Here is a 24312-nt window from a genome sequence, read left to right on the forward strand (position 1 = left end):
CTCGCACCTGTGCAGCTAATAAATCCCATTCGTCATTCGCAGCCATGAGGATATCTGTGAACATCTCCTCTCCTGGTTCTTCTGTAGGTGCTACCTCAGGCTCATCTCTAATGAAGGTAGGACGTGTAGGCCTGTCTGCTGTCCTGGAATGAGTCCTATGAGCTCTAGGTGACCCCATCGCACTCCTGTTATCTCCTTGCTCCTGATTATGTCTGTCTTATGGGTTCATGCGCTCAATCATGGTGGTGAGTGCCTGCAAGGCCTGAGCCATCTGCTGCTGTCCTGTAGCCATTGCTCTGAAAAATTCCCTTGTTTCCTGCTCCTCATTCCTATTGCCTCTGGGTGGGCTACCCTCTTGCCTATCACCCATGGTGCCCGGCTGCCTGTCAAATTCTTGTTCCCTGTCAAACAAAGCTTGCCTGCAAGTGTAATATCTGTGAGAGCCAACCTCAGGCGGCTGCATGTGATTGCTAAACCCTCAGGATGGCAGGATTTGGCTCTAATACCAATGTAAGAACCCTACTGGTTCTTTGCTTCTATACTGCTCTACTACTGAATGCCCTGTCTGAATTTGTTTTGGTGTATTGAATAGATATATTGTTTTTTTGTATTTTGAGAGTTTATTGAAAACAAATAACCTAAAACTGAAACTAATTACAATAATCTGAAAATTTTGAAACAACTGAACTACTGCTGCAATGTATCTTTGTTTCTCAAGAAGATGGGAAAATACATTATTTTTTAATAATAAAAACAATGGCAGCAACAACATGGAACCTGATTTTTATTTGATTCTTTTTTGCCTTCAACCGGAATTGAAGCATTTTACTATTCACGGCAGCACTGTAGTGTAATGTCCCCATTTTAGCAAACTTGGATTTTGTGAGATTAGCCTATTATCCTGACCCTCGTAGGCTAATGTGTTGGATAGAGGGTCTTTTGAGGATTGGTATCATCTTCAGTGTTCAGAGTGCTTCAGTTTGTTCTTCGTTTGGCATCATTCGGACATCATTTGCTCTACTTCCTATTTTTAGTAAGTCTTGGGATGTTAGAGATGGACCCCTGCTATTTTTAGTAAAGGGGGTATGGTCATATGTAGTCTCCTCATGTTAGCTCCCAGTTCAGACGACGTTTGAAAATACAAAGTATTCATGGAGATATTAATGTTTAATTGGCTCAATTAAACATTAATTATTTGGAGATTATATTATTAAGTTATAAAATGACTTTATATTATAAAGCACTTAAATGAGGGTCTATTTATCATGATAAGGGGGGCCAAGTTTATTAATAATTTATGAGCACATAACCCAAGGTTTAATTACATTATTGATGCCAATGAAATATTATAACATTTTAATGTTAATTAAGAGCTTTTTGAAGAAGTTCGAACTTCTTGAGGAAATATAAGTGTGCAAAAGGAATGGAACTTCATTATGTGATTGGAGTTTTTGATTGAAGTTTCTCTAGAGCATTGAAGTGTAGAATACCAAGGGTTTCTGCAGGATTCAAGGCTTGTCGGCATTGGAGAGCGTGGCTTCTTCATTGTAACAGTATAGAGGGTGTGCAATATCATTTGATTATGCTTGTGAGAGTTGGCTTCATTCAGAAGTCAATATTGAGCTGATTGGAGGGTTTATTTCAGAGTTTGTTTGCAAATTGAAAGAGACTACAGTGCACTACAGTGCCGTGAACAGTGCGCATGAACAGTGCGCTACAGTAGTTTGAATTCTATAGAAGGGGATTTAGAAAGGTGAACAACTATATATATTTGACAAGGGCTTTGCGTATGAGGAGAATCAAACCAATATATCAAGGCAGCCATTGAAATTCCAGGTTTTCTATCTATGGTCATTGTATTAGAAAATCATTACTTCATTGCATCATTTTCTATTATGATTATATCATGAAATACTTGGAGGTTGTATATGTTTAATGGAGATATAAGCTGCATATTCCACATTCATGGTAACATTCAACATTGATCAGCCACTCAGCTTTCATGCCAATTGTTTGCTTAAATGCCTAATGGCTGTAGGTATACATTGGGATGCATGACAAGTGTTTGTCTTAATGTCAACTAGCTGTACTAGTTAATTTCAGTCATTACATGTGTGTGTAAAGGTCTAAAACAGCTAGTATATCATTTCTATAACAACTTTGCATTGTTAGAAGCTTTCCATAACTTCATTTGCAGCCTACAAACCCAAAGAAGACAAATAAAGAATTCACTACAGCGGCTTCAAACATTGTATGCCATGTGTTTGACAATATTCCTTGGGGTTCAAATAAGTGAAACAGGGTCAGATTAGCCAAGGGATATTACATGTAGCGCGTCACTATTCACGGGGTACTGTTCACGGGTACTATTCACGGGTATTGTTCACGCGTCCTTGTTCACGCGTCATTGTTCACGCGCAATGTAGCAAATAACCATTCACAACTGCACCTTATCTCTCCCTTATTTTGTGAATTCGATGAACACTGAAATAAATACTGTTGCAGCACAATCAGAACCTCTGTATGAGATTCTTTCAGAATTATCAAATTCACCAGGTATTTCACTGGCTCAAATGATGATCACATAGAAGAACTACGTTCTCCAATGGCAAAGCTGTAAACCCTTCTTAGAGTTCAAAATCACAATGATCAAATATATTTTTTTCCTCCCCAAAGAATGAGCTCTTAAGTCCCTTTTATTCTTTTCTTATGAGATCTCACACACTAACCCGGCCAATGTGGGATAAAAGATATATTCCCACTTTCAAAAAAAATTCATTGAAAACTCCATAGTTGGTGCGCCAATAATCCTTTTACATTAATTGTTCACTTGGCCCCATCTATGAGAACTTGACCCTTCACTTAAGTGATTTAAGTTATAATATAAAAATCATATTATAACTTAATAATATGAGCTCAAAACTATTAATATTTATTTAACCAAACAAATATTAATAACTCTCTAAATACTCATCTGTTTTGCACACCGTCTGAACTGTAAAATGGCATGAGGATTCTGCGTATGACCAACCCTTATTTCTAAAAATAGCAGGGGTCCATCTCGATCACCCATTGTCTTACTATAAATAGTAAGTTCTGCATGCGGGGCCCAAAAGACTTCAAACGAACACCAATCTTGTATAACTCTGACCATTGAAGGAGAAGCTCCCCTCAAATGACCCTCTATCCAACCTCATCAGCCTACGAGGGTCTATTATAGGCCAATCTACTTAACGGACGTAATATCAACTAGAAGGGGACATCACACCTTGTTTGAGTTGAAAATGAATTTGATAATCTAAATTAGGGCTAATGAAGGAAAATTGGAAGTAATCAACATGCAGAAATAGTTTCAAAATAGATATATAGACACATAACATAGATCTGGAAATGGGAAGTAGAGGGGAACCTATGGTTGGAATTTGGTCTCGAAAATCTGGACACAGATGCTAGGCATCATTGTCCCAAAATTGTCAAATGCAGACAATGGGAACAATTTAGGAATAAAGATGTTCTGAGCATCTCCCTGAAATTTCGTCGAAAAAGTGTCAGACACCAATGCGGGGCAGCCCTATCCTAATGTTTTTGTCTCTTCAAAATCAGGTTCTATTCGTCTCAGTCTTCTCTTTTAAGAAGTAGTTGAGACAAGATTCGGTGTCCCATCCACTGTCATATCAGATAATGCCAAGGCATTTGTTGGAACCCAAATCAGTTCTTGGGTAGTTAAGCATGGTACATACTTAAAGACATCATCCAATTATTACCCTCAGGGTAATGGCTTAGCTAAATCTTCCAGCAAAAACCTCATCAGGATAATCAAAAGGACAATTGAAGACAATCGGAGGTCTTGGCATACTAAGTTGAGGACAGCCTTATGGGCTGATAGGATCACACCCAAGAGGGCGATTGGTAACTCCCCTTTCATGTTGGTATATGGGAAGGAAGCAAGACTCCCATCTTCCCTAGAGTTACCCTCTCTTGAAATAGCACATCATCTAGAATTGACAGAGAATGATGCCATGACAGTAAGGCTAGCTGAGCTAATGGAGCCGGAAGAGGTTAGAGGTCAGGCTATGCATACGATTGAGGCTCATCAAGAACAATTCAAAAGAAGTTTTGACAAAAAGGCTACTAATAAGGTCTTCAAAAGCAAATTTTGTCTCCAAGATTAAAAAACAAAGGGAAAATGTCGTCTAAATTCAAAATTTATCTAGAAAAGCATGGATCTTCAAGATTTTTTTAAGTCACGAAGGGAAATTCCTTGAGAAGTTGAAAAGATTGGTAATCATGAAGTGTTCAAAGTCCGACCTGAATTTGGTTGCAAATCATGTAAAGTCCGTCCAAAGGAGAAAGCTTGATCATGAAGTTAATTAAGTTCGCCTTGGAACATGTCAAAGAAAGTTCAAAGTCCTATCCGACTATGTCAAAGAATGTTCAAAGTCCTATCCAAATATGTCAAAGAATGTTCAAAGTCCTATCCAAACATGTCACAAAGTTTGCTAAGTCCTATTTGGATTAGGAAAGAAAATCATGAAGTCCGATTTGGATTAGGAAAGAAAATGATAAAGTGTAATGTCCCCTTTTTGGGACATTAGGAAAACCCATTAACTAATTAAGTTTAAGCTGCCAAAACATAACAATTTAAAAGACAACTTAATTTAATTATTTATTAAAGCAAATTTAAGTGACTTTAATGTCAACATCAAATTTAAGATAGTCACTTTATTCATAAAAGGAAATTCCAAGAGACAAGCAGGGGGCAAACGAAGAGTCATAAGGTTGAGCTATTTAATATCTTGGGAAGGCCCATTTTGGATATGCTTGGTTTTATGTTTGGAGATTAATTCTTTTGGGAGAGTTTCTGGGAAGTTCTAGATTTCATTAGGTTCGAGGACGCAAACCCTTGAGCTTGGAGGCAGTGGACGAAAACCCATTGTTAGTTAGAGTTATCATTTAGGTGGCTCACTTTGTGCTTCAAGTTTTATTTACTGGGTTCCAATCAGACTGTAAGTTTTCTAGCTACGATTGGATTTTGCTGTTGTTGCTCCAATAAAGATTTGAGATTATATTCATATCTAAATTTCAGTAAATTCTGCGTTAGCGTGAAATTTAATGATTTTCACTGTAATTTGTTGGTTTAATTGAAATCAATTACATGCAAATTCTATGCTGTAACTTTGTAGGTAGCTTGTTCAAATTTCTAGAATGAATATCCCTAGGGGGAGATTTCAGTGGTATCAGAGCCGGTTTTCGTGCCAGCTTGTAGAGTTTCAAGATTGAAGTTTCGAAATTAAAATCTACTTTCAGGAAGATGCTTTAAGAAGCACTGAAGACATGAATTGGAATTATTATATAATTCTTCCTAGCAACGAAGATTTTCCTTAAGCCTCTTGGTATTTGTTGGAAGTAAGTGAATCCGTTGTGAGGCTTAATTCTGGAAGCTATCTTCCTAAGCCTATCGTGATTCCTGACAGTTTGGCATGAGATGTTCATTGGATGTATGTCTCCTGCATAAGAGTTGATCTTCAGAAAGATATCTTGACGGAGTTATAGGATGCTCAGCTAGTGCCGTTTATTAACAAAGAAATAAATTCAACGTAAGCTTCCAGATAAAGAAGCGACTTTATTTTCATCGGCACATATACTTCTTTGCGGGAATTGTTTTTTGAACAAATTATGTATGCAGAGATGATATAAGTCACCACAACGAGCATGGCCCCATACCTCCCTTAATGGAAATCCTGTCGAAAACATTAAATGCACCCTTGTGGCTCCACAAAAGAAGGTGCATAAGTCACAAAAGCTGTTAGAGCATTTAAAGCTTTGAGTGTTGATCACACCATCTGGGAGTGTCGCCAATCGAAAGGAAGTTCGGGGACTTCAGAAACTCGGGTTCCCGAAGTGGGGAAGACATGGAAAGAACTTCGAAACCTTGGGGTTTCGGAAGGAGAAAGGAGAGCAGCACGAAACTTCGGAACCTCGGAGTTCTGGGGTTCCGGAGAACTGAAAAAAGGGCTAAGGAAGGAACTTCGGAACCTCGGGGTTCTAAGAAGGAAGAAGGGAAGCAAAGGAAGAGAACTTCAGAACCTCGGGGTTCCGGAGTTCCGGAGAAAGAAAGGAAGAAAGGCTTAGGAACTTGGAAACCTGGGGGTTCCAGAGTTTTGGGGTTGAAGACTTAGGAACTTGGGAACCAAGGGGTTTCGGAGTTTCGGTTTTTGAGGAATAAGGAACTTGGGAACGTGGGGGTTCCGGAGTTTTGGGGTTGAAGACTTAGGAACTTGGGAACCTGGGGGTTCCGGGGTTGAGGAATAAGGAACTTGGGAACCTGAGGGTTCCGGGGTTGAAGACTTAGGAACCTGGGAACTTGGGGGTTCCGGGGTTGAGGAATAAGGAACTTGGGAACCTGGGGATTCCGGAGTTCCAGGGTTGAGGACTTAGGAACCTGGGAACCTGGGGGTTATGGAGTTCCAGGGTTGAAGACTTAGGAACCTGAGAACCTGGGGGTTCCGGAGTTCCGGGGTTGAAGACTAAGGAACTTGGGAACCTGGGGGTTCCGGGGTAGAAGAACTAAGAACTTGGGAACCTGGGGGTTCCGGAGTTCTGGGGTAGAAGAACTAGGAACTTGGGAACCTGAGGGTTCCGAAGTTCCGGGGTTGAAGACTTAGGAACTTGGGAACCTGGGGGTTCCGGAATTCCGGCAAGACAACACTTCACACTTCATGATTCCATTGTTTTCTCTTTGATCAACTGAGGCAGTGCTGGTCCATAGAACATATCTCTGATCGGTTCTCATTGATGGACCAAGGGTGTCATAAAATGACAACAGATAACTTGAAACATGACATAGCATAAATAGGCATGGTAGATAAAACTGATTAAATCAACTGAATTCTACCTAGAAGTGCCAACTACTTGTGTTTCCAAGCATCTGCCTTCTGTTTGCATTTTGCAATTAGATCCTCCCATAACTTTGTTTTAGATGCGCTTGAGAATCTGGGAACCCCAGGTACTTGGTAGGTAGTTGCCCAATTTGCCACCCCAACTCTTTTGAAATCCTGATTTGGACCACTTTCTTGGTGTTAAAGAAAAAAACCTCCGATTTTTTGTTATTGATCCCTTGTCCTGTAGCTTTAGCATATAAATCCAAACCATCTTTAATTACCTTTGCCTCTCTTAATGTTGCCTCACCAAATAAGGTGGCGTCATCTGCAAATTGGGAATGTATTATAGGTTTCAAGTCCTCATGAATTACTACTCCCTTGCATATTTCCATTTCCTGTAGACTATGAATATGTCTGCTTAAAGCCTCAACCATTAGGACAAACAAAGATGTGGAGATTGAATTTCCTTGTCTCAGCCCGTTCTTACTATCAAAGAATCCAAATAGAGAACCATTCACCACCACAAAGAAATGAGGAGTGCTTATGCATTGTTTAATAACCTGGATCCAATTGTTATCAAACCCAAACCTCTCTAATACCTCCACCAGGAAGTCCCATCTTACTTTATCATATGCTTTCGATATATCTAATTTGATTAGCATGGATTTCTTCCTTGTAGTAGTGATCGAGTGTATTGATTTCGCAGTTAGTATAATGCTGTCCGCAATCTCCCGACCAGGTGTAAAACCATTTTTTTCCTCAGATATCAATTTCGACAAAACCTTCCTCAATCTGTTGGCGAAGGCTTTAGTAATGATTTTATATACTGTATTGCATAGAGCAATTGGCCGGAATTCATCTAGCGATTTGGCATTAGCTTTTTTAGTTATAATAACCAAAACCGTGTTGTTTATTTCCCTTACAAATTTTCCTTTACATCTGACATCCTCGACCAATTTCCATATGTTTGCTTTCAAGAAATCCCAACATGTCTGAGAAAACATAGCTGGGAAACCGTTCGGCCCAGGCGCTTTGTCTGGGTGCAAACTAAAAACTGCAGCTCGAGCTTCTTCCTTTGTGAAAGGGGCCATTAACATCTTGTTGTCATCCCCCGAGACGAGTCTAGGAATAGCTTTGAGAATTTCAAATCTGTCCAATGTGTCATCGTCTTCAAAAGCATTGAGGATTTTTGCAAAATATTCCACAGCTGCCTGCCCCATACTGTCTCTGTCTTGATGAATTTTCCCATTTTCATCTCGAATCTCATTGATTTGATTCAAAGCTTTCCTAGCCTTGACAGAGGCATGAAAGAATTGTGTATTCTTGTCACCCTCCTTAATCCATAGTTCTCTAGCTTTATCTCTCCAATAGATTTCCTCTCTTGCAAGGATCTCCGATAATCCTGATTTCAATTCTTTTTCTTTTAAGAAATCCATCCTATTCATCCCTTCCACCATGACCTTTTTATTTAGAGCTTCTAATTCTCCTTCAAGTTTTGCTTTCTCAGCAAATATGTTTTTGAAAGTCTCCTTGTTCCAAACTTTTAGTTTATCTTTGATAACAGAGAGTTTTTTTGAAAAGCAATAGCTAGGCATACCGTTTATGTGGCGACAATCCTTCCAGCATTCTTCAATGGTGCCTTTCAGTGTCTGATCCCTCCACCACGTTCTGAAATTTGAAATAGCCACCGCCCCATTGAGTGTCTCTGTCGATTTGCAATAGAATAGGAAAGTGATCAGAGATGCTGTATGGTAGAGTTGTTGCCATCATTGGGATTCCCTTCATCATCCAGTTTGGATTGATAAAAAATCTATCCAATCGTTCCACGATATTGGTAAAGCCCAACCTTCTGTTTGTTCACGTGAACCAGCCCTCTGAGGGTTTGCAGTCCACAACCCCAATCATATGGACAAAATCCCTGAAGTCCAACATATCTCTTGAAATTCTGCCCAAACCCCCACTTTTTTTTGATAGGTCTAGAATTGCGTTAAAATAACCTCCCACAATGTAGTCCCTGCTATCATTTGTAAGCACCTGTAGGCCAAGCTTCGCCCAAACCTTGACTTTTTCCGTAGATTGAATGGGACCATAGACATTACAGAGAGTAAAGGCAATTGCGTTCAGTTTACTTCTAACCTAACATGAAATCCAGTTCTTGCATTTAACAATCTCTGAAACATCAGTGGAACCAGTTTTCCATAGAATACCCAACTTGCCCGAGCGACCTTCTGCAAGTTGAAAAACACTAGACCAACCCCTACAATGATTGATAAAGCTACCCTCTTCCGCCTCATTACATTTTGTTTCCTGTAACCTAACAGTATTGCTTGTAGATTTCTCTAGATGGCGTTTGGCCATCCTTCTTCTGTTAGGGGCCGATAGGCCCCTGACATTCCAACTGAGGATCTTCATTGTTTCCCTTGGTACTTTTCTTTTTCAAAAATTTTGCAACGCTCATGAGTCCCATCTCAACAGCCAGCTCCTTGCGCTTTTGCTTGTTTGATTTCCGCCTTTTACATCCCTTTCCCCTTCCTAATGGCATTGCAGCCGATTGACAAATGCTTTTGGTTTCGACAATTCCCAATTCATCATTTGCCCCGTCCTCCTCTAAATCCCAATCCGCTTCAAAATCTTGACTTGAGCTTTCCTCGGGGTCGATTTGGGGATGATTGTTATTATCCCAACATTGGGTGAATGCATTCCCTTGATTATCTTTTGTCTTCTCAGCCTCCTTCGGGCTTGGAATTGTATGCATTTGATGCTCAGATTTTCCCAGTGCAACATTGTCATCCAGAGTCGTGGGTTGGGGAGGATGTCGTTCCTTTTCTTTCAAGTTTCCTCCGCTTGCGGGTGCGGCCAACTTAGGTACCCATATTTCCTTGCCTTTTCTTGGGATTTTGCATTGATTTGTAGCGTGGTTCCTTCTACCGCATTTTAAACAGAAGAATTTTTCATCCTGTATTTCAACAGATTGAATCCATACCCGATCATGGACTTTTAAACCAATGTTAGCCGTTATTTTCTTGACAACAACAATCTGTAATCTTGCATATAGATATGAATCTCCTTCTGCAATTTCTGTATCGATTCTAAGTAGGGTACTGTTGACGTGTATTTTGTACACAATCATACACAGAATAAAATACCGACAGGCATCTTATCCTCTCTTGAGAAAATAGTCTCTAACTGCTGAAGATCTGCAAAAGGATCAGTTAGATGGACTCCAAGGTTCTTTTAGTGGGGTCTCCACGTGTGGACAAGCTTTTTAGTGGTATGATGTGATTTGCTGTTTCCTCCAAGGCGTCTTACGGATTCAAAGGCTCGAAGATTTTACTAATCTAAAAAGGAACTTTCAAAAATAGCAAAAGGATAGGGTTTAAGGAAGTCTAATCTAGCCTAACCCTATGAACGACTCAGCATGAATGAGATTTGGCAAGACTCAACCAACTTCAATTTTGCCATAAGATAACAACTCAATTGAAATTAGTGCGATCTTCTAAGGTAATAATGGTGTTCAATGCATCAAAGACCAAGGACACTACTACGAAGGTACATATCCTAGATACGAAAATGCTTGAAGGTTAAGGACTCAAAATGTTTTCCAGTCGACCACGCAAGGCGTTCCTACAATCAGCAAGAAGCTAGTGGTTTGGATTGCGAATCCTACCAAATATCAAATCTCACACTTAGTCTTTCAAATTAACAAACTACTTTGATTGAGCGTGATTCAAGTACATCCAACAACCATGAAGATAACTTAAGAAATTTGCAACAAAACACCATAACTTCAATATTTTATTGATTTCCAAGTCATCATATACAACAATTGCTTGAATTTCTCTCTTCAAGACTCAATCTTGCTACAAAATAAAACTGCTTCTAATTCTAATCTCTCTATTGCATCAACTATTATCTCTTACACTATTCACTATTACCAAATGAAATGAAAAATGGGGGTATAAATAGCATCCCCAGTTACAATGAAAGGTCCAGATTGAAAATAAATCAATGGACAAGATCATGACACCTAAACCCTAATTAGGGTTTGTTACAAATGACCTCCTTTTTACTGAACAACATTAAATACATAGCCAAATATTAAATTTGGCACAAAAATCTAGGAGGTATCAACCAATGAGAAATAAGATGTCATGTCATCTGTAACAACCTTTCATCTAGAATCTTATTCCCTTTCCAATTCTCTTTCTTAGCATATGCAATGAATTTTGTCACGATTCCTTCGATTTCTGTGCTTGGAATCTCGGGAAGATTCTTGATACTCTCTTCTAAGTGGATGACCTGATCGAATGCATCTAGAAGAGCTGCGTCCCAAGTAGGTTCAAGTTCCTTTGTTCTATCAATCAGGAGCATGGTGGCATACATCTGATCATATTGCTCATCTGTGACATCTTCGTCCTTGCGAAAGATGATCGTGATTCTATCCTCAAATTCTTGTAAATCCACATCTGTCTCGACCTCGATCCTTCTGCCAAGAATGGTACGAAGTACCTCAAATACTCTGTCCTGGATCGGATTGATCACCTCCTCAACTTGACCACATCTAACACTGATGTCCTCGAAGAGAACACTCTTTATATGGAGTAAGGTTGACCACTGAAACAAACTGTGAGAATCACCTTCTAAGATCCTCTCTTGTGCTAAAATTCTTCTGGATGTGTGTCTTATAACTTTCAAGACAGGGATGACAACGTCCTTGGTATGGGCAAATGCAGCTACTGTTGCCATCAATCTGTGAATTATCTCAAGAACTTGGATAGCCTGATGGGTGATCTTCGACATCCTTGTAACAAACTCTATGGCCATTGTATGAGATCTATCCATCCAACTACATGTATGCTGGACCAGGTTCCTGAATCTTTCTGCTTCATTGATCGATTGAAGGGGCAATGCCTGCAATGGTGATCTAACTGGATCCTGACGTCCCAAAGGTTCATTGATGTGACTGAAATATGTCCTCCATGCGCCGACCTCTCTCTCAAGCTTTCTATTCTTTTCTACTTCTTCTCTAAGCTTGTCCTTCAATGCCTCAAATGTGTCGGTGGCATCATCTAAAGTCTGCTCTGCTGTGGATGGTCCTAACTCAATAGTCTGTATATGATAGTCTTCTGCTAGGATCTCACCCTCATATTTGTCTGCTGCCGGTGTAGCTATCTGCAGTTTTCTAGATCCAGTCTCATCTCGAATCATCTTGGACATCTTTGTAGCCTTCTTCTTCTCTGTTGTCATATGTGAACGTCCAACAAGGCTCTCTAAATCAATTGCACTGTCCTCGTCCTCAACTACGATCACCTTAGTCAATCTTTCCTTCAACCAATCTGGGATATTCGATCTTGTCTCTTGAACTTGAATTTCTTTATGTACTATTTCTTCTTGTCTGGGAGGAGATGTTACTTCGTTATCTTCTTCTAAATCATAGTCTTGGAGAGATCCATCGGATGAAACATGCTGCGCCTGTCCTTCCTCCTGTCTATCATTCTGTACCATCGATTCCATGGACTCTTCCACTCGAACTGTTCTATCTTCCGGTCTGGAAGAAGTACCTGGTGCTTGATCTTTGTTGGCACCTAACTTTTTCTTGGAAGGCTCTTTCTTTTCTGATCTTTCCTTTCTCTTTGAACCTCTCGAATGGAGATTGCCCTCACTGGCACATCGAAGGTTACCTTCACCTGAATTCCTAGGATTAGGATTGCCTTCACTAACACTGGCTCCACCTTCAGCTGGTTTTTCTTCCAAAGTAAAAGACATAGCTATGCCTTGTTCTCTCAACTTCTGATGCTGAACGTCTACCCATCTGCGAGTACAAGACAAGACTGGTGCCATCAAATCATCGAAATCCACGGCCTCGGGCTCATTCCAATTCAAACTTATTGTTTTGCTTTCTCTATCATATGAAGATTGGATGTGCCTGCCGTTGTCCTGAGCTTGGTCGGCCACTCTGTAAATCTTACATTTCCTGATGAAATCCAAAGGCAATCTAGAATGTATCTTTCGTTTCACTTCGAGATCGTCTAGGAGATTCATCATAAAATCTTCAATCTGGTGCTCATGTCTAAATCTTCTACCGACCGTCTCCTCTAAATGTCCATGGGGATCAAAACTATTCCTCCAAGCAAAAGATGAAAAAGGATACAAGGCTAACTCCTTCTCTGCGTCATCCATGGCTGAGACATTGGGACATACCTCAACTGAATTACCCAAAATAATAGGTACCTGAACTCCATTCTGATGTCTGTGTCTGAATGCCTTCACATATGCTGCCAACTGTCTTGTTACTTCAAGTAACACAATTCTGTCTGTCGGGTACCTCGGCAACATGTATGGAGGTAAAGGACATCCATGCACTCTAATGTAAGTGAACTTGGGAAACTGAATGAACCAAGCACCGTACCTCTTGATGAATTCCTGGGCATCCTGAGATAATCTGTTGTGAATCCCTCCTTGCAACGTCTTGGTGATGTTCATCGTGAAAGTATCATTGATTAACTTGTAGTTCTTCCCTGGTGGATGATGCAAGTAGGTATAGGATTCGCAAGCTCTGACCTCGCCGGTCCTCTTCCAATCACTCCTCTGTGAGGTAGTCCTGCGTACTCAACGCTCCTGATTAAGGCATAGATGACGTATGAACTCATGTGGAAGGACTTAGTAGCCCTGAGTCTCCTCAACTGTACGTCTAAGCAATGGCTAATTATCCTAGCCCAATGTATCGTACCCTTTCCTTGAACAATCACCTGGATGAAGTAAAACATCCATTTCTCAAAATAGAAGGCATGAGGTGCTCCTGTAATTCTGTTGAGCATGGTAATCAAATCTCTGTACTCCTCTTGGAAATCAATCCTGTGTGGTGTGTTCGGTACTTTGCTCAGACGGGGACGACTCTTGAGTAGCCAGTTCTTGTTGATTATGCTTAGGCAAGCATCTGGATCATCATCGTACACTGATCTGGCTCCTTCAATGCTCTTGTATATCATGTCCCTGTGCTCTGGAAGATGGAAGGCTTCACTTATGGCTTCCTCTGAAAGGTACGCCAAAGTGTTTCCTTCGTTGGACACAATTGTCCTGGACTGTGGATTGTAGTGACGGGCACACTCGATCATCAACTCGTGGCACTGAATAGCTGGAGGAAAACCGGCCGCCTTAATGATGCCACTCTCTATTATTCTCCGGGCGACAGGTGATGGCTTGCCGATGTAAGGGACCTCTCGAAACTTCTTCGTGTTAAAGTTCCCCAAGTTTGTATCTCCAATGTTACTCCACTTCGACACGATCTTGGTCTCCACTTCTTCAGTCTTCTGATCTTCTTTCATGAGAGCCGAGCGGCTGGTGGATGCTCCCGCCTTTGGGGTCGCCATACCTACACAACATTTCATTATAAGAAATAGATTTTGCAATAAATAGCGTAAATAAGAGAGAAAAGTTTTTAGGAAACCTCATGATAAGTCTCTAGAGTTATCATTTCCTAAAAAACAACGATTGAGCCAAGAGATTCAAAAATTCAAAATTTCAAAATTTGAAATATGACGATGAATGAATAAAGCAATAATAATTAAATCGCCATACCTCGATAGAGAGCTAACTCTAGAATGCAAAAACAAAATTTGCCTAGGCAAAATTGAGGTATAAAGTAATCTTCAATATGATCTCCTCAAAATTTGACTTCGCCACCTCTGGAGAGAACGTGATCTTCAAGTATTGCCTTAGACGTGGTCTCAAATTCGCACCACCCTTGGTCTTCAACGTAATTCGCACTCCACACAAGATGATACTAGCGCCACCTTTGGTTTGAAATCGCACCACCTTTGAACACACTTCGCACTATATTCGCCTTACCTTTGGAGTGTCTACGCCACCTTGGATAATATTCGCACTATCTTCACTTCTCCTCACTTCGCATGAAGAAAGGATAAAAATAATGATTGTGTGAAAATGAAATCCTTCACTCCCCATATATAGCGCTCACATCTCTTCATCCCTTAGGCCGACTTGACAAAATAAAACCATTTTTTAAATGATTTGCAATAAAATAACAAGGCCGACTTGCCTAATTGAGCGCTCAAATCGATTTTTATATTAATTAAATAATTAACCATTAATGCCTTGCGTTTTTTAAATGGGAATTTCGATTTTTAATAAAGGCAAAAAAAAATAATTAATATCAAGCGCAATATTAAATGCTAAATAAATAAGATTTTCAAATTTTAAATCGATTCAGCATTTAAGGAAATTTGAATTGTTTAATTTGGCGCCAAAAAATATGAAAATAAAGGGACGTACCTCATCGCTCTGGTCCCTTGGAGAGGGACAGGAGCGATTCACCATTTTTGTCTAGATTTTTGCATTTCTTACGTCCAACTCCTTCATCTTCATGTTGAAAATCGATCAACTTGATGGTTCTTCGAATTTGATCGCCTTGTGTGCGCATATGGGTGTCTTTTAAGTGCATATCGCCCTGGTCCTTGTCCAAAGGACAGGAGCGATCTTCTAGTTTCCACGTTCAATATGCATCTTCTGTCTTTACTCTTCATTGTAGGGCGAGTAACACCTATGCTCGTGTCTTTTGCGCTTATTCCATTTGTCTTCATTATGTGTTTGGACGCATTAAAGGGACCATCGCCCTTGTCCCTTGGAGAGGGACAGGAGCGATCCACGTTTTCTCCTTGACCTTGGCAAGCTTGCACTTCGATCTTCATTGTAATGTCCTCCAAACGATGTCCCTTGCCTTGCTTATCCTCGCCTGGCTTTGATCTATGCGGGCTTTTGATGATATCGCCTTGGTCCTTGTCCAAAGGACAAGAGCGATATGAGGCCTTTACATTGTTTGGCGATGTTTGGACGTTCAAAACCCTTGCGAATTATCTTCAAACGATGCCTTGGACCATATGCTATCTTAGGACGTCTTGACTTAGCTTGATCTTGAAGCAAAATAAGGAATCCAAAGCAAATCGCCCTGGTCCCTTGGAGAGGGACAGGAGCGATATAGTCTCCATGCTCAAAATGATGATCATTTCACGTTCAAAACTCTTGTTTATCATCTTTTTATCACACCATGGACCCTCTAAAACACTGCAACGTCTTGTCCTTACGTAAATTTTGCATGAAATGGCCAATGCATCTAACATCGCCCTGGTCCCTTCCTGAGGGACAGGAGCGATCTATGTTATAGGGTGTCAATCTCTTCATTTTAACGTCCTCTGAGTGTTTGAGCATGATGAAGATGCCTTGAAATGTCCCTCGCCACCTTGTCTTGACTTGTGTCGACCTTGAACTTTGGAGGAACGACCTTGAACTTGCGTAGGGAGTATTATCATCATTGTATCGCCCTGGTCCCTTGGAGAGGGACAGGAGCGATCCTTCCCTTGTGGCCACTATCTCACTTTGCCAGGTTCCAAGTTTATATTCAACGGACTCGTCCTTCTTCACTCTATTCGTTCATGCCTTGACATTGTTTGTAACTTTGCAAGAAAATCATTTATATCAAAAATCGCTCTGGTCCCTTCCTGAGGGACAGGAGCGAACTAGGCATTTAACACTGTTATGGACGTCCCAAAAATCTTCAACTTATATTCAATGCGTTCATCTCATGTTTTCCCTTGTTTTTGAACGTAAACTTGCCTTGACCCTTGTCTGGATTTTGCATAATGAAGGAAATCGCTCTGGTCCCTGGGAGAGGGACGAGAGCCACAAGGTACCTCGCCCTGGTCCCTTGGAGAGGGACAGGAGCGATTTGGTCAATATAGGCCATTCTCCTTCGTTTTTGCATATCAAATTATATTCATTTGGCAAAGCATCTTCCCTTGGACGTCCTCAAATCATTAAGTTTTCAAAATCTTGCAAGGACAAGGCGAAATTTGAATTGTAGCTCCGGTCCTTCACTGAGGGACAGGAGCGATTTTCCTCCTGGAGGCATTTCTGTGCTCATAAAAATCTTCAATTTATATTCAATGGAAAGATCTCGTCATTCTCCATCACTTCCAACTCGAAATTTGTCTGGACTCTGCAGGGATGATGAGATATTTGAAAATGAGCTCCCGTCCTTCACTGAGGGACAAGAGCGATTTTGCTCCTACAGGCCAAAATAACATGATTTTTCACATTCTAACACTTCACGAGGCGAAAACGAACCAATCCCAATGCCCAGGATCAAAATTCAAAAAAGTCAAAATTTGGTCAAAATATTCAATTGGACAAAGATTCACATTGACATCCAACACTTAGACAAATTTAAGCTCTGCATTAACATTCCAATTGAGAATTAGACCATTTTGGCGAATTTATTGCATTCAAAATTTGCATCCTAGAAAAGGAAGCTCAAAAGCCCTCAAAAACGACTGGATTTTGGCTTGAAAAGGCAAAATTTAAAACCCTAAGGCTTGGCCCTAAATCCAGACAACCAACTAACTAACAAAACCCTAAAAACGAAAGCGAAAACGAGCGAAAAACAAGCAAAAAGAGGGGGTCCCCATTTGCGATGGGGCGATGTGTGAAATGGTCACAACAGGTACCCAGAGATCTGCTGATCTTTTCCAAGGCCTCCTTCGTCCAATACTCCATCAGAAGGTTTTTGAGGAGGATCCAAATAGGTTTTTCATATGGCGCGGTTAAGAGGGGATTGAAATTCCTACACCATTTCTAAATATACAAGGGTTTAGAATATAAATACCAAACTCAGCCCTGCAAAATTTTCAGTCTTTCCTCTTCGGAGGCAAAAATTACTATAAAGAATCCTCTTGGTAGAAATTTCGTGATTTGCTGCGTATTCCATGTGTTTTCAATCCAATTGAGAATCGTCTTCCTATCCGCTCTAGGTCCAATGAATCGGCAGATGATTGCTAAATCCTTAAGAAATTCTCTGTCCGCCTCAGTTTCCTCCGAAACATCAATCGTGAGCGGGGATTCTTCCACCACACTTCTGGTTTCCGCTGTTTTCATGTTGTTTTCAACTAATTGTTCTTCTGCCTTTCTGCCCTGTGGATTTTTCGTTTTTTTTTTTGTTTCGCTGCACCATTGTTTTCAATAAAGTATTCAACTTACAAATATAGTAATAGAAGTTGTCGAAAACATCAATTTAGACAATGGGCCGAAAATGGGGACATTACATCAACTTTGCATTAAACAAGTTTGATCACTGTGCACCTTGTCCTCAAGAGTTGAGGTCACATGTTTATGGCTATAATTGTGCTCATTTATAAATATTAGAGAAAAAATTAGATGGCATTTCTGAGTTCATAAGATTTAGTGGAATTATGAATAATAATGAGGACCATGGTGCTTATGCTGTTTGTAAACATGGACCTTCACCATCTTATTATTATTTCTTTTTAATTTTCCACTTGAAAACTATTTGTTTTTAATTACATTTTATATATATTTTTTTCTTTTTGGTAGCCGTTGGTTCTGTTAAGAATCAAATTCATGTTCTGAGTTGCAGGAATTTGCACACTGTGTAAATAGGAGCTGCAAGTTACCCCAAGATAAAGAAGAGATGGAGCAGTTTCGACTACTGATGCAGCTTAGGTAAGGTTATAAACACAATTCTACATTTAATTTTCTTTTTTTGTTTTTGGAAATTTCAAGTGTAAATGTTGTAAGATATCTGCTCATTATTTTAAACATACGTATCAATAATATCTAAAAATTAATTGCAACCATGCCACAGGGATGCCAGATTGTCTGTTATGGATATGTACAGGTCATTTTCATGTATGGTAAACATGCATATATTGTTAAAGTTTATCAGGAAAATGGATGTAGGTGGATGATTAAGTCATAAGTGCACCAAATTATACAGATTTCTGAGATCACGAATTTCGTTCCTCTCCCACTTGAAAGTGTGTTGGAAAAGGAGTATATGCTTATTGGTAGCACAATTGTCTACTTGAGTAGTTGAAAATAACTGCTGGAAAATCAATTTATAGAAGCCTGGTCTCATGATTTTTTTGCTAAATGCACACAATTCCACAACCATGACGAGAGTATGCATAGAAAGCATTGAATGGGTTCATTAGTAGTTTTGAGAGGAATACTGTAATGTCCCCACTTTAAAATAGAATTTAATAATAAATAATAATAATAAAATTAAATATAGAATATAATTAAATATAATTAAATATAATTAATAAAAAATTTAATTAAGTTAATGAATGGTCAAAAGACATGGAAGGAAAAGTTGTGACTCCTTCAACAATGAGATATAAAAGGGAGAAGAGAACCTCATTTGAGAGGGGGATAATTTGGAAATGAGAAGTGCACATGAGAAGTGCACATCTGATTTAAATAAGAAGTGCAGACCTGATTATGAAAGGCTATGTCCCTTTCAAAGGGCAGAAATAATGAAGAGTTGCACTCTTTCAAAAGGTGCTAATAGTGAAAGGGTGCGTCTCTTGCCAAAGGGCATGCATGATGAAGAGGTGTGACCTCTCCCTCGCATTGAGAGATATAAAGGAAAGGAATCAAATCATCCAGCAACATCAACATTGGATCAGATCAGAACTGTTATTAAGTTACAGGCAGTAGCATCTTTGTTCTTGGTGAGGAAAATAGAAAAGATAGAACAAGACCATTCAGACTGCCAGCAAGACGGGAAGGAAAAAGTAAGGAGCAGTGACAAGTACTTTTCTGAGTTAATATTAAATATAACAGTCAGCATCTTATATATACTAAAATTCAATATGTACATTAAAGAATATAAACCATTGTGGATAATCTTAATCAAATTGATGACCATTAATATGATATAAAATTGAAAAGGCAAATAATATATAATTATTCATCACTGTTAGACATAATACATGTACATATATTTGGTAATAAATCCAGAAGGAATAAAGCAAGTCAAATTCAGTTTGTATAAATTATAATACTGTAAATTCATACAGTGCTAATATGGTGAGAAGTAGCCATGACAGAAAATGAATAATTCTGATACAAAGTAGTACTAACAGAAAGCATGAGACACTAATGTAACATAATGTAATAGAATTGTAATGGCTATGTCAAGTATAATAATTATCATAATGGGTTGAATTGAATAATAAATATAACTTCATTAGAATATCACAAATGGTTCATTGTATATGAGGGACTCTCTCTTAAGTACGCCACTCCATAGTGGATGTCAACACCTGCCACATGGAGGCAAGAGGGCTGTAGCATCTGCTCTTGGGCTTAAGAGGGAAGGTGGTTGTGATGAGGGGGAATGACGACAGGAAACCTCATTGGGTACGCCACTCCATGATGGATGCTTAACACCCGCCACATGGAGCCAAGAGGGATGTAGCATCTGCTCTTGGGCCTAGGGTGGAGGGTCTCTTGGACACCCTATCCAACCAGCCTACCCTAGTGCACTAAGAAATTGGATAATTAAGAATGGCAACTAACCTACAATCTGATTTTATCTAACAAATATAATGCTAATGGTAATTAATACATTAAAAATTTATATCATTCTATCTAATTCTGTAGTATCCCTTTCCGAATCTGATTGAAAATTTCTGATTTAAATGTTCAAGGAATATTGTCAAACACTTGTCATGAAACATCTGTACTTGCTGATTGTGGTTTCTTTTTGATATTCTGATTGAAGAGATGATAATATGCATTCATTGAACTCAATAGGACATATATCAAAGTCTGAAGTTAAATGAGAATGCAATGTAACATCTATCACTAACCTTTCAATGACAATGTGTGACTGAAATCGTATGAAATATGCATCTACAGCTGTTAGACATTTCTACGAACATTTGACATGCATTCTAAGATACCAAAATGCACTTATAGCAGATTGTCATTAACACAAACACTTGTCATACATACATGTAATTCCCACGTGCCAATGAGTGGTTCAAACAGCAATAAATGTAGCCTCCAACAATCTGAAATCGCTCTTCAAACCCCTTTGAATTTATGTAGATTAACTCTTCTAAAATGCATTAGTACTGTAGCATTTACTATTCATGGGTACTGTAGCGATTTACTATTCATGGGTATTGTAGCGCATTGTTCACGGGCATTGTAGCAGCAAATAAATCTCTGAATATAATCCCTTTCAATTTGCAAATAAACTCTGAAATAAACCCTCCAATCAGCTCACAAGCATATTCAGATGATATTGCACACCCTCTATATGCTGTTACAATGAAGAAGCCACGCTCTCCAATGCCGACGAGCCTTGAATCCTGCAGAAACCTTTGGTATTCTACACTTCAATGCTCTAGAGAAACTTCAATCAAAAACTCCAATCACATAATGAAGTTCGATTCCTTTTGCACACTTATATTTCCTCAAGAAGTTCGAACTTCTTCAAAAAGCTCTTAATTAACATTAAAATGTTATAATATTTCATTGACATCAATAATGTAATTAAACCTTGGGTTATGTGCTCATAAATTATTAATAAACTTGGCTCCCTTCTCATGATAAATAGACCCTCATTTAAGTGCTTTATATTATAAAGTCATTTTATAACTTAATAATATAATCTCCAAATAATTAATGTTTAATTGAGCCAATTAAACATTAATATCTCCATGAATACTCTGTATTTTCGAATGCCGTCTAAACTGGGAGCTAACATGAGGAGACTGCATATGACCATACCCCCTTTACTAAAAATAGCAGGGGTCCATCTCTAACATCCCAAGACTTACTAAAAATAGGAAGTAGAGCAAATGATGTCCGAATGATGCCAAACGAAGAACAAACTGAAGCACTCTGAACACTGAAGATGATACCAATCCTCAAAAGACCCTCTATCCAACACATTAGCCTACGAGGGTCAGGATAATAGGCTAATCCTCACTAAAGAACTGATGTCAACAAAAAGGGGACATCACAAATTCATTAGCATATGTTTCAACTTATAAGTATTACTTCATATATGTTCTCTAATTTTGTGTTGCAAGAAAACAGTATACAAAGGTACTCCCTTAAAACTTAATTACCTATTTCAAATTTGGGAAAATTTAAGATAATTAGGGGACATTACAAATACTAAGATGATTTTCTGAATTGTGTCTCAAAATTGTTGAATAATCTTAAAATAATTTCGTGTTTGGCATAAAGTTGATTTTATATCGAATTTGGGTGAGTTTTTGATGGATTTTGATAAAAAATTGCAATTTTTTCATGAAAAATCACTAGGAGTTTTTGAGAAACTCAGTGATGAGTGACTTGCCACCATTTGCAAGTATTCAGAGTTTTTCATCTATGGAATCTCATATCATTTGGATGACACAACTCAATGCTTAAGTCACCAAAATAGTCACTTTTCAAATAAGATCTAATTCAACTATACAATGTATGAGAACAATCTTATCAATCATGCTACAGTGACATATCAAATTGGTTATATCTTAATGGAAATAGGAGATGGATGAACATCTCCCATAGCATGTAGTTTCAATTAACATCTACAATACATCCATGAAATAAAACATCACTTAAGCATTTTTTTCCAAAAGCATAAATAGCAGCATCTATGATGCTCAAATGGAATCATCCACCTACACATGGATTTTCTTTCAAAAGATATAGTACAATAATTATTAAATTTAGAAGCCTACATTTGATGAATATAAGGATGGGCACATTATGGGATCAGTTATATGCTCAATTACATAAATCACATAATTACAAACCTTGTATAACTCAAGAGATAATATGAGATGACAAATATACCAAACCAAGAGCTCTTCAAGCTCCCAAGTGATCAATGATCTTCTAAAAAGGGACCAATGGGGAATGTCACCCACCTTCCAACCATATTACCATCGTCGAGTGAAATAGATGCCTATGCAACTCTAGGAAATCCTTGGGCTATGGAGAGAAAAGATCATGGATACACTTTTAGCACAATCAATCTCACATGCAAACTAGGGTCTCACACAACAAATAACTCACACCATGGTTACATGTGGGTATCATACACCATCCTATGCAGAACACCATGGGAACAATAATCTAGCAGAATTCAATGCACAATATTTGAATACACAAACATCAAGGGTCAGATGCATAATTCAAGAATAACAATGCATTAGTAATTTAATGCAAAACCACACTTGAATACACAAACACCAAGGGCTTAATTCATAAATCACCACAAGGGCACTCATGATCCAACCAAAAGTAGGAGAAGGAACAGGTTAATACAAGAAGCATCGATATTGTAATTAACATAATGGATGCAAATCAACACTTCAAGAACATGAAAGAACAAGAATAGAAGAAATATAGATAGAAGAGAAGGAACACCAATATATGTGGGCCAAACCTTTCCGAGTAAAAAACCCCACACTCCAAAGAATTGAACCAATGTATTAATTTGCAACAAACTGTTACGGTACACTTTTAGGCTCTAGGCCTTTACATGGAGCCTGTATCTTGCTCTTCTAGAGGAAATTTGACAGCATAACCCTGCAAAGAGCAAATTTCCTTACTCCTCTCTTGAACCCACATATAAGACATACAATATATAGAGCTTTACAAGTTTGAAGTAGCTTCTAGACCAAGCCAAAAGAGGTGGGCGTCCAAATCCATTTTGACACAATTTTTAACCACCTCCAAGCATGCAACATAAACTTGTTCAAGATTCTCTAACCCCTCTTACATGCCTCCAAACTTGGCCACTTCATTTTTGCTAAAAATAGGTATGACAGATGCTCTTACACATTTTACAACTGTCATAGAATCTGTCATATATGACAACACTTACAGTTGTAAGAGAACTCGTCATAACTGACTATAGGTAACTAATTCTCTTACAACTCGTCATAATCCAACTTGCGCACTCATGTTCTTGATGCAAGATGTCTTCTAACACTTGTCCAATGTGTCATAGGAATCCGTCATAACCTGTTATAGGAATCTATCATATAGTAATGACTTACATAGGTTTTAAGATGCCAATACATGACAAAATATTTCTACCAAAATGGGATGCCAACTTTCTTATGTAGGGACAAAATACATCCTTGTCATCTTCCATGTTACCTCTCAACATGAAGACAACTTACCATGCCATGTCACACTAGATGACAAAATATGATGAGCAAGAAATTACAATATAGGCATTAAATAAATTAATACAATGCTAAGAATGGCTAAGGTTGAGACACCTTAATTCCCAACACAAGCATGCCACAAGAGTCAAATGGTTGCTAACTTGACCACGAAGACAAGGTATGGTGAGAATTTCAAGTGAATCTATATTTTTCTCCTCCACATCCATTCATTGGTCAAACATCTGTACATAACCTACAGACTCAAAAGTGAAACAAGATTTGAGAACATAAATCATATCTGAAGCAGCATATAATAGCCAATGAAGACATGCAATTTTGCAAAGCACATATCCATCCTGCAATTACATCATAACATAATCAACTCAAAATAACCTGTAATCTAATCATAA

The 24312-nt window shown here is 38.8% G+C and overlaps 1 protein-coding gene across 8 annotated transcripts in view; it reads left to right on the forward strand.

The window, feature by feature from the left end:
* LOC131067952 (uncharacterized) overlaps positions 1 to 24312 on the forward strand; it is a 217358-nt gene that overhangs the window by 96615 nt on the left and 96431 nt on the right. For 5 of the 8 annotated variants that reach the window (XM_059207457.1, XM_059207458.1, XM_059207455.1 and 2 more), the window contains exon 10: positions 18328 to 18413. The exons of 2 other annotated variants lie outside the window; for them this stretch is intronic. In XM_059207457.1, coding sequence (XP_059063440.1) covers positions 18328 to 18413 — 86 coding nt within the window. Of the gene's footprint in view, positions 1 to 18327; positions 18419 to 24312 lie in introns of all 8 variants that reach the window. One more of the 8 variants, XM_059207461.1, reaches the window with a different exon arrangement.

The sequence above is a fragment of the Cryptomeria japonica genome, chromosome 6 (genome assembly GCF_030272615.1).
Source record: "Cryptomeria japonica chromosome 6, Sugi_1.0, whole genome shotgun sequence".
Lineage (NCBI taxonomy): Eukaryota > Viridiplantae > Streptophyta > Pinopsida > Cupressales > Cupressaceae > Cryptomeria > Cryptomeria japonica.